The 12,084-nt window shown below is 45.0% G+C and overlaps 1 protein-coding gene across 1 annotated transcript in view; it reads right to left on the reverse strand.

Moving 5' to 3' along the window:
- Positions 1 to 12,084, reverse strand: part of LOC115116153 (retinal-specific phospholipid-transporting ATPase ABCA4-like) — a 206,345-nt gene that overhangs the window by 115,099 nt on the left and 79,162 nt on the right. Inside the window, exons 14-17 of the mRNA XM_065013791.1 lie at positions 7,806 to 7,982; positions 5,724 to 5,847; positions 5,293 to 5,391; positions 3,676 to 3,897 (exon numbers count right to left, since the gene is read on the reverse strand). Of these exons, the coding sequence (XP_064869863.1) occupies positions 3,676 to 3,897; positions 5,293 to 5,391; positions 5,724 to 5,847; positions 7,806 to 7,982 (622 nt within the window). The remainder of the gene's footprint in view (positions 1 to 3,675; positions 3,898 to 5,292; positions 5,392 to 5,723; positions 5,848 to 7,805; positions 7,983 to 12,084) is intronic.

Genomic DNA, 12,084 nt, shown 5'->3' on the forward strand with positions numbered 1-12,084 from the left:
CCAGACTGAGGATGAGGGGATGTTATGTTATATACCAGACTGAGGGTTGAGGGGATGTTATGTTATATACCAGACTGAGGGTTGAGGGGATGTTATGTTATATACCAGACTGAGGGGATGTTATGTTATATACCAGACTGAGGGTTGAGGGGATGTTATGTTATACACCAGACTGAGGGTGAGGATGTTATGTTATATACCAGACTGAGGGGATGTTATGTTATATACCAGACTGAGGGGATGTTATATTATATACCAGACTGAGGGGATGTTAGGGGATGTTATTATACCAGACTGAGGGGATGTTATGTTATATACCAGACTGAGGGTTGAGGGGATGTTATGTTATATACCAGACTGAGGGGATGTTATATTATATACCAGACTGAGGGGATGTTATGTTATATACCAGACTGAGGGGATGTTATGTTATATACCAGACTGAGGGGATGTTATGTTATATACCAGACTGAGGGTTGAGGGGATGTTATATACCAGACTGAGGGGATGTTATGTTATACACCAGACTGAGGGGATGTTATATTATATACCAGACTGAGGGGATGTTATGTTATATACCAGACTGAGGGGATGTTATGTTATATACCAGACTGAGGGGATGTTATGTTATATACCAGACTGAGGGTTGAGGGGATGTTATGTTATATAGCTGACTGAGGGGTGAGGGGATGTTATGTTATATACCTGACTGAGGGGATGTTATATTATATACCAGACTGAGGGGATGTTATGTTATATACCAGACTGAGGGGATGTTATATTATATACCAGACTGAGGGTTGAGGGGATGTTATGTTAAATACCAGACTGAGGGTTGAGGGGATGTTATGTTATGTTATATACCAGACTGAGGGTTGAGGGATGTTATGTTATATACCAGACTGAGGTGAGGGGATGTTATATTATATACCAGACTGAGGGTTGAGGGGATGTTATGTATATACCAGACTGAGGGTTGAGGGGATGTTATCTTATATACCAGACTGAGGGGATGTTATCTTATATACCAGACTCAGGGGTGAGGGGATGTTATGTTATATACCAGACTGAGGGGATGTTATGTTATATACCAGACTGAGGGTTGAGGGGATGTTATGTTATATACCAGACTGGGGGTGAGGGGATGTTATGTTATATACCAGACTGAGGGTGAGGGGATGTTATGTTATATACCAGACTGAGGGTTGAGGGATGTTATGTTATATACCAGACTGAGGGTTGAGGGGATGTTATGTTATATACCAGACTGAGGGGATGTTATGTTATATACCAGACTGAGGGGATGTTATGTTATATACCAGACTGAGGGGATGTTATGTTATATACCAGACTGAGGGTTGAGGGATGTTATGTTATATACCAGACTGAGGGGATGTTATATTATATACCAGACTGAGGGGATGTTATGTTATATACCAGACTGAGGGGATGTTATGTTATATACCAGACTGAGGGTTGAGGGGATGTTATATACCAGACTGAGGGGATGTTATGTTATATACCAGACTGAGGGGATGTTATATTATATACCAGACTGAGGGGATGTTATGTTATATACCAGACTGAGGGGATGTTATATTATATACCAGACTGAGGGGATGTTATATTATATACCAGACTGAGGGGATGTTATGTTATATACCAGACTGAGGGGATGTTATGTTATATACCAGACTGAGGGTTGAGGGGATGTTATATACCAGACTGAGGTGATGTTATGTTATATACCAGACTGAGGGTTGAGGGGATGGTATGTTATATACCAGACTGAGGGTTGAGGGGATGGTATGTTATATACCAGACTGAGGGTTGAGGGGATGTTATGTTATATAGCTGACTGAGGGGTGAGGGGATGTTATGTTATATACCTGACTAAGGGGATGTTATATTATATACCAGACTGAGGGGATGTTATGTTATATACCAGACTGAGGGGATGTTATATTATATACCAGACTGAGGGGATGTTATGTTAAATACCAGACTGAGGGGATGTTATATTATATACCAGACTGAGGGGATGTTATGTTATATACCAGACTGAGGGGATGTTATGTTATATACCAGACTGAGGGGATGTTATGTTATATACCAGACTGAGGGTTGAGAGGTCATTATGTTATGTTATATACCAGACTGAGGGGATGTTATGTTATATACCAGACTGAGGGGATGTTATATTATATACCAGACTGAGGAGATGTTATATTATATACAAGACTGAGGGGATGTTATGTTATATACCAGACTGAGGGTTGAGGGGATGTTATGTTATATACCAGACTGAGGGGATGTTATGTTATATACCAGACTGAGGGTTGAGGGGATGTTATGTTATATACCAGACTGAGGGGATGTTATATTATATACCAGACTGAGGGGATGTTATGTTATATACCAGACTGAGGGTTGAGGGGATGTTATGTTATATACCAGACTGAGGGTTGAGGGGTCATTATGTTATGTTATATACCAGACTGAGGGTTGAGGGGTCATTATGTTATGTTATATACCAGACTGAGGGGATGTTATATTATATGCAAGACTGAGGGGATGTTATGTTATATACCAGACTGAGGGTTGAGGGGATGTTATGTTATATACCAGACTGAGGGGATGTTATGTTATATACCAGACTGAGGGGATGTTATGTTATATACCAGAATGAGGGTTGAGAGGTCATTATGTTATGTTATATACCAGACTGTGGGTTGAGGGGTCATTATGTTATGTTATATACCAGACTGAGGGGATGTTATGTTATATACCAGACTGAGGGGATGTTATATTATATACCAGACTGAGGAGATGTTATATTATATACAAGACTGAGGGGATGTTATGTTATATACCAGACTGAGGGTATGTTATGTTATATACCAGACTGAGGGTTGAGGGGTCATTATGTTATGTTATATACCAGACTGAGGGGATGTTATATTATATGCAAGACTGAGGGGATGTTATGTTATATACCAGACTGAGGGTTGAGGGGATGTTATGTTATATACCAGACTGAGGGTTGAGGGGTCATTATGTTATGTTATATACCAGACTGAGGGGATGTTATATTATATACCAGACTGAGGGGTCATTATGTTATGTTATATACCAGACTGAGGGGGTGTTATGTTATATACCAGACTGAGGGGATGTTATGTTATATACCAGACTGAGGGTTGAGGGGTCATTATGTTATGTTATATACCAGACTGAGGGGATGTTATGTTATATACCAGACTGAGGGGATGTTATGTTATATACCAGACTGAGGGTTGAGAGGTCATTATGTTATGTTATATACCAGACTGAGGGTTGAGGGGTCATTATGTTATGTTCTATACCAGACTGAGGGGATGTTATGTTATATACCAGACTGAGGGGATGTTATGTTATATACCAGACTGAGGGGATGTTATGTTATATACCAGACTGAGGGTTGAGGGGTCATTATGTTATGTTATATACCAGACTGAGGGTTGAGGGGATGTTATGTTATATACCAGACTGAGGGTTGGGGGGTCATTATGTTATGTTATATACCAGACTGAGGGTTGAGGGGATGTTATGTTATATACCAGACTGAGGGTTGAGGGGATGTATTGTTATATACCAGACTGAGGGTTGGTATAGGGTTAGTGTTGGTCAACGTACCGCTGTGATCTTGGCGTTCTTGGTGATGCGGTCCTGCCAGGCCACACAGAGGATGTGGGGCAGGTAGAGGGTGAAGTAGATGATACCACTGCACGCTGCAGCCAGGTTGGCCTTGTTGAAGAACACACTGAGAAGGAAACACTGCATGATGGTGGCCATGGTGAACGTCAGGAGGAACAGGAACACTACCAACGGGTTGGAGTAGTTCAACACCTTACCAGCCTGATGGAGAAATGGGCGGGGGGGCGGGGGAACACAGTTAATACAATACAGTCCTTTCTTTATGCACTTCTAAATACAGTCCACTTGATGGCGATACTGTATACCAAATACAACTGCCAAACACCCTCTGGTTGAGAAGGTCAACCCTCTCCATACACCCTCTGGTAGAGAAGGACAACCCTCTCCATACACCCTCTGGTAGAGAAGGGCAACCCTCTCCATACACCCTCTGGTAGAGAAGGACAACCCTCTCCATACACCCTCTGGTAGAGAAGGGCAACCCTCTCCATACACCCTCTGGTAGAGAAGGACAACCCTCTCCATACACCCTCTGGTAGAGAAGGACAACCCTCTCCATACACCCTCTGGTAGAGAAGAACAACACTCTCCATACACCCTCTGGTAGAGAAGAACAACACTCTCCAAACACCCTCTGGTAGAGAAGAACAACCCTCTCCATACACCCTCTGGTAGAGAAGGACAACCCTCTCCATACACCCTCTGGTAGAGAAGGACAACCCTCTCCAAACACCCTCTGGTAGAGAAGAACAACCCTCTCCATACACCCTCTGGTAGAGAAGGGCAACCCTCTCCATACACCCTCTAGTAGAGAAGGACAACACTCTCCATACACCCTCTGGCAGAGAAGGACAACCCTCTTCATACACCCTCTGGTAGAGAAGGACAACCCTCTCCATACACCCTCTGGTAGAGAAGGACAACCCTCTCCATACACCCTCTGGTAGAGAAGGACAAACACACTCCATACACCCTCTGGTAGAGAAGGACAACCCTCTCCATACACCCTCTGGTAGAGAAGAACAACCCTCTCCATACACCCTCTGGTAGAGAAGGGCAACCCTCCATACACCCTCTGGTAGAGAAGGACATCTCTCTCCATACACCCTCTGGTAGAGAAGAACAACACTCTCCCTTTCTGTTGTTTCCTTCCCCTCTTCCGTCTCGCCATAATAATGGCCGCCATTAGAGCTGTGCAGGCAGTCATCATCATACCCTGTCTATGAACCAAGTATACCTCCCTCTCTCTCATTTACATTACATTTAAGTCATTTAGCAGACGCTCTTATCCAGAGCGACTTACAAATTGGTGCATTCACCTTATGACCTCCAGTGGAACAGTCTCCCTACCCTCATCCCCCTCTCCCATCCTCCTCCCCTCCTCCTCACCATGATGATAGCTTTGAGCAGGGCAGTGCTGGCCCTCACCATGATGAAGCTGTCTATTAACCAGGTGTACCATCCCTCCTCTCCTCCCCTCCTCCCTCACCATAATAATCAGTGTGAGCAGGGCTGTGCTGGCGGTCATCATGATGAAGCTGTCTATAAACCAGGTGTACCATCCCTCCTCTCCTCCCCTCCTCCCTCCATCCTCACCATAATAATCAGTGTGAGCAGGGCTGTGCTGGCGGTCATCATGATGAAGCTGTCTATAAACCAGGTGTACCAGATCACTCCGTTGGTCACTCCCATGGCCTGCAAGAACACAACAGAACAAAATAGAACACAACAGAACAAAATAGAATACAACAGAACAAAATAGAACACAACAGAACAAAATAGAACACATCAGATCAAAATAGAACACATCAGATCAAAATAGAACACAACACAACAAAATAGAACACATCAGAACAAAATAGAAACCATCAGAACAAAATAGAACACATCAGAACAAAATAGAACACAACAGAACAGAACCAAATAAAATAGAGAACATTCATTGTCCATTAAAACATTTAATAAAATTGACTTTTGTCTTCAGTTCTCGTTTAAAACAATAAACGTTGTCTTATTTATTGTTTTACCTTGAGTGTCTCTTTGAGGCGTAGCTCCTTCTCCAGAACGATGCTCTTCACCGTCATAGACACAGAGTAGATCCACGCTAGCACCATGAAGATAGGGAAGCACCGGTTCAGAGTCAACATGAAGCTAGAAGAGGAGAGAAGAGAGGAGGAGGAGAGGGAGAGAGAGAGAGTGAGACAGAGACAGAGAGAGAGAGAGGAGAGAGAGACAGGGAGACAGAGAGAGAGAGAGACAGGGAGACAGAGAGAGAGAGAGTGAGAGACAGGGAGACAGAGAGAGAGAGAGAGACAGAGAGAGAGAGAGGAGAGAGAGAGAGAGAGAGAGAGACAGAGAGAGAGACAGGGAGAGAGAGAGAGAGAGAGAGAGAGAGAGAGAGAGAGAGAGAGAGAGAGACAGAGAGAGAGACAGGGAGAGAGAGAGAGAGAGAGAGTTCACAAACACAAACACACCCTACAGAGCCCCAGGACAACAGCACAATTAGACCCAACCAAATCATGAGAAAACAAAAAGATAATTACTTAACACATTGGAAAGAATTAACAAAAAAACAGAGCAAACTAGAATGCTATTTGGCCCTACACAGAGAGTACACAGCGGCAGAATACCTGACCACTGTGACTGACCCAAAATTAAGGAAAGCTTTGACTATGTACAGACTCAGTGAGCATAGCCTTGCTATTGAGAAAGGCCGCCGTAGGCAGACATGGCTCTCAAGAGAAGACAGGCTATGTGCTCACTGCCCACAAAATGAGGTGGAAACTGAGCTGCACTTCCTAACCTCCTGCCCAATGTATGACCATATTAGAGAGACATATTTCCCCCAGATTACACAGATCCACAAAGAATTCGAAAACAAATCCAATTTTGAAAAACTCCCATATCTTTTGGGTGAAATTCCACAGTGTGCCATCACAGCAGCAATATTTGTGACCTGTTGCCACGAGAAAAGGGCAACCAGTGAAGAACAAACACCATTGTAAATACAACCCATATTTATGCTTATTCATTTTATCTTCTGTCCTTTAACTATTTGTACATTGTATATATATATATATAATATGACATTTGTAATGTCTTTACTGTTTTGAAACTTCTGTATGTGTAATATTTACTGTTAATTTTTGTTGTTTTTCACTTTATATATTAACTTTGTATGTTGTCTACCTCACTTGCTTTGGCAATGTTAACACATGTTTCCCATGCCAATAAAGCCCTTGAATTGAATTGAATTGAGAGAGAGAGAGAGAGAGAGAGAGAGACAGGGAGAAAGAGAGAGAGAGTGAGAGACAGGGAGACAGAGAGAGAGAGAGAGAGAGGCACAGAGAGACAAAGACAGAGAGAGAGAGAGGGAGTGAGAGGGAGTGAGAGAGAGAGAGAGAGAGAGAGAGAGAGAGAGAGAGAGAGAGAGACAGGGAGACAGAGAGAGAGAGAGAGAGAGAGAGAGAGAGAGAGAGAGAGAGAGAGGCACAGAGAGACAAAGACAGAGAGAGACAGAGAGAGAGAGACAGGGAGACAGAGAGAGAGAGAGAGAGAGAGAGAGAGGCACAGAGAGTCAAAGACAGAGAGAGAGAGGGAGTGAGAGAGAGAGAGAGAGAGAGAGAGAGAGAGAGAGAGAGAGAGAGAGAGAGAGAGAGAGAGAGAGAGGGCGAGAGGAGAGAGAGGCAGAGAGACAGAGAGGGAGAGAGAGAGAGAGAGAGAGAGAGAGAGAGAGAGAGAGAGAGAGAGAAAAGACCATCATGATTGTTATAAATATTAAGATCAGTGTTTTCTAGTTACAGTCAATCCTGGTGTACCAATGTGACTGCCCATGTTAGCTCTAACCCAGCACTAACTTACCTCCCAGAGGGCAAAGCTGGTTGAAATAACGTAATTACAACCTGCTTTCAACCAGATGATCAGCCAGCTTTACCTGTTGGGCTGATTGAACTAATCAACTCATCATCGGAGACCTTAATGAACTAAGTAACTCACACCATTACAACCAGAACCTTTACATAGACAGTCCGTCAAACTAGTAGACCTAACAATCTGATTGGCCGTGAGACAGATTCGTGAGGTGACGGACATGTGTGTGGGCCACTCACAGGTCGTCTACATAGCAGGGGTATGGCATCTGTTGTACGTAGACTCCCAGGGGCCAGTCGTGTCCCGTCTGTATCTTCAGTATGCCATGCTCTACCATGTCCTGTAGATAGGCAAAGCCACCCCAGATATACCTCAGATCCTCCATAGGGTCTGCTCTGGGACCAGGGTCCCAATACCTGGGGAGGGAGGGAGGGAGGGACAGAGAGAGAGAGAGAGAGAGAGAGAGAGAGATAGAGAGAGACACACACAGAGAGAGAGAAAGAGATAGAGGCAGAGACTCTGGAGGATTAATCATTTGGTACAAATCCGAACTAGAAAATCGAATTGATCCCCTCAAAATTGTTAAATATCACATTTGGTTAAAACTGAAAAAATAACTTGTACAGAAAAATATGTGTTCCTTTGCGCAATATATATCCCCCCTCAGAATCCCCATATTACTCAGAGGAGATCCCCCCCTCAGAATCCCCATATTACTCAGAGGAGATCCCCCCTCAGAATCCCCATATTACTCAGAGGAGATCTTCCCCCCCAGAATCCCCATATTACTCAGAGGAGACCCCCCACCCCCTCAGAATCCCCATATTACTCAGAGGAGATCTTCCCTCTCTTTGGGGAGATTCACCTACTGCTCACCTCTTGGCCACAGTACAGTAGACTACATGATCACAGACATTGACCCTTTCTCTCTCAGCTCCTTCACTGTCAAGCCACTAACACCTCTGTCTGATCACAGCATAATTACGTTGTTCCTCAAAAGAACAGACATGGAAACAACCAGACATTCACAGCCCAGTGAGCTGTACAACATCAGACATTCACAGCCCAGTAAGCTGTACAACATCAGACATTCACAGCCCAGTAAGCTATACAACATCAGACATTCACAGCCCAGTGAGCTGTACAACATCAGACATTCACAGCCCAGTAAGCTATACAACATCAGACATTCACAGCCCAGTAAGCTGTACAACATCAGACATTCACAGCCCAGTAAGCTGTACAACATCAGACATTCACAGCCCAGTAAGCTGTACAACATCAGACATTCACAGCCCAGTGAGCTGTACAACATCAGACATTCACAGCCCAGTAAGCTGTACAACATCAGACATTCACAGCCCAGTAAGCTGTACAACATCAGACATTCACAGCCCAGTACAACATCAGACATTCACAGCCCAGTGAGCTGTACAACATCAGACATTCACAGCCCAGTGAGCTGTACAACATCAGACATTCACAGCCCAGTAAGCTATACAACATCAGACATTCACAGCCCAGTGAGCTGTACAACATCAGACATTCACAGCCCAGTAAGCTGTACAACATCAGACATTCACAGCCCAGTGAGCTGTACAACATCAGACATTCACAGCCCAGTAAGCTATACAACATCAGACATTCACAGCCCAGTAAGCTGTACAACATCAGACATTCACAGCCCAGTAAGCTGTACAACATCAGACATTCACAGCCCAGTAAGCTGTACAACATCAGACATTCACAGCCCAGTGAGCTGTACAACATCAGACATTCACAGCCCAGTAAGCTGTACAACATCAGACATTCACAGCCCAGTAAGCTGTACAACATCAGACATTCACAGCCCAGTGAGCTGTACAACATCAGACATTCACAGCCCAGTGAGCTGTACAACATCAGACATTCACAGCCCAGTAAGCTATACAACATCAGACATTCACAGCCCAGTGAGCTGTACAACATCAGACATTCACAGCCCAGTAAGCTGTACAACATCAGACATTCACAGCCCAGTACAACATCAGACATTCACAGCCCAGTGAGCTGTACAACATCAGACATTCACAGCCCAGTAAGCTGTACAACATCAGACAGACATTCACAGCCCAGTAAGCTATACAACATCAGACATTCACAGCCCAGTAAGCTGTACAACATCAGACATTCACAGCCCAGTAAGCTGTACAACATCACAGCCCAGTCAGCTGTACAACATCAGACATTCACAGCCCAGTGAGCTGTACAACATCAGACATTCACAGCCCAGTAAGCTGTACAACATCAGACATTCACAGCCCAGTAAGCTGTACAACATCAGACATTCACAGCCCAGTCAGCTGTACAACATCACAGCCCAGTCAGCTGTACAACATCACAGCCCAGTCAGCTATACAACATCAGACATTCACAGCCCAGTCAGCTATACAACATCACAGCCCAGTAAGCTATACAACATCACAGCCCAGTCAGCTATACAACATCACAGCCCAGTCAGCTGTAGAACATCACAGCCCAGTCAGCTATACAACATCACAGCCCAGTCAGCTGTAGAACATCACAGCCCAGTCAGCTATACAACATCACAGCCCAGTCAGCTGTACAACATCACAGCCCAGTCAGCTGTACAACATCACAGCCCAGTAAGCTATACAACATCACAGCCCAGTCAGCTGTACAGCATCACCGCCCAGTCAGCTGTACAACATCACAGCCCAGTCAGCTGTACAACATCACAGCCCAGTCAGCTGTACAACATCACAGCCCAGTCAGCTGTACAACATCACAGCCCAGTCAGCTGTACAACATCACAGCCCAGTCAGCTGTACAACATCACAGCCCAGTCAGCTGTACAACATCACAGCCCAGTCAGCTGTACAACATCACAGCCCAGTCAGCTGTACAACATCACAGCCCAGTAAGCTATACAACATCACAGCCCAGTCAGCTGTACAACATCACAGCCCAGTCAGCTGTACAACATCACAGCCCAGTCAGCTGTACAACATCACAGCCCAGTAAGCTGTACAACATCAGACATTCACAGCCCAGTAAGCTGTACAACATCACAGCCCAGTAAGCTATACAACATCACAGCCCAGTCAGCTGTACAACATCACAGCCCAGTAAGCTATACAACATCACAGCCCAGTCAGCTGTACAACATCACAGCCCAGTCAGCTGTACAACATCACAGCCCAGTCAGCTGTACAACATCACAGCCCAGTCAGCTATACAACATCACAGCCCAGTAAGCTATACAACATCACAGCCCAGTCAGCTGTACAACATCACAGCCCAGTCAGCTGTACAACATCACAGCCCAGTCAGCTGTACAACATCACAGCCCAGTAAGCTGTACAACATCAGACATTCACAGCCCAGTCAGCTGTACAACATCAGACATTCACAGCCCAGTCAGCTGTACAACATCAGACATTCACAGCCCAGTAAGCTGTACAACATCACAGCCCAGTCAGCTGTACAACACCAGACATTCACAGCCCAGTCAGCTGTACAACATCAGACATTCACAGCCCAGTCAGCTGTACAACATCAGACATTCACAGCCCAGTCAGCTGTACAACATCAGACATTCACAGCCCAGTCAGCTGTACAACATCAGACATTCACAGCCCAGTCAGCTGTACAACATCAGACATTCACAGCCCAGTCAGCTGTACAACATCAGACATTCACAGCCCAGTCAGCTGTACAACATCACAGCCCAGTCAGCTGTACAACATCAGACATTCACAGCCCAGTCAGCTGTACAACATCAGACATTCACAGCCCAGTCAGCTGTACAACATCAGACATTCACAGCCCAGTAAGCTGTACAACATCAGACATTCACAGCCCAGTCAGCTGTACAACATCACAGCCCAGTCAGCTGTACCACATCAGACATTCACAGCCCAGTGAGCTGTACAACATCAGACATTCACAGCCCAGTCAGCTGTACAACATCAGACATTCACAGCCCTGTCAGCTGTACAACATCAGACATTCACAGCCCAGTACAACATCAGACATTCACAGCCCAGTACAACATCAGACATTCACAGCCCAGTCAGCTGTACAACATCAGACATTCACAGCCCAGTCAGCTGTACAACATCAGACATTCACAGCCCAGTGAGCTGTACAACATCAGACATTCACAGCCCAGTAAGCTGTACAACATCACATTCACAGCCAGTACAACATCAGACATCACAGCCCAGTGAGCTGTACAACATCACATTCACAGCCCAGTAAGCTGTACAACATCACAGACATTCACAGCCCAGTAAGCTATACAACATCAGACATTCACAGCCCAGTCAGCTGTACAACATCAGACATTCACAGCCCAGTAAGCTGTACAACATCACAGCCCAGTCAGCTGTACAACATCAGACATTCACAGCCCAGTCAGCTGTACAACATCACAGCCCAGTCAGCTGTACAACATCACAGCCCAGTCAGCTGTACAACATCACAGCCCAGTCAGCTGTACAACATCACAGCCCA

This window comes from Oncorhynchus nerka, linkage group LG9b, assembly GCF_034236695.1.
Source record: "Oncorhynchus nerka isolate Pitt River linkage group LG9b, Oner_Uvic_2.0, whole genome shotgun sequence".
In the NCBI taxonomy this organism is placed as follows: Eukaryota; Metazoa; Chordata; class Actinopteri; order Salmoniformes; family Salmonidae; genus Oncorhynchus; species Oncorhynchus nerka.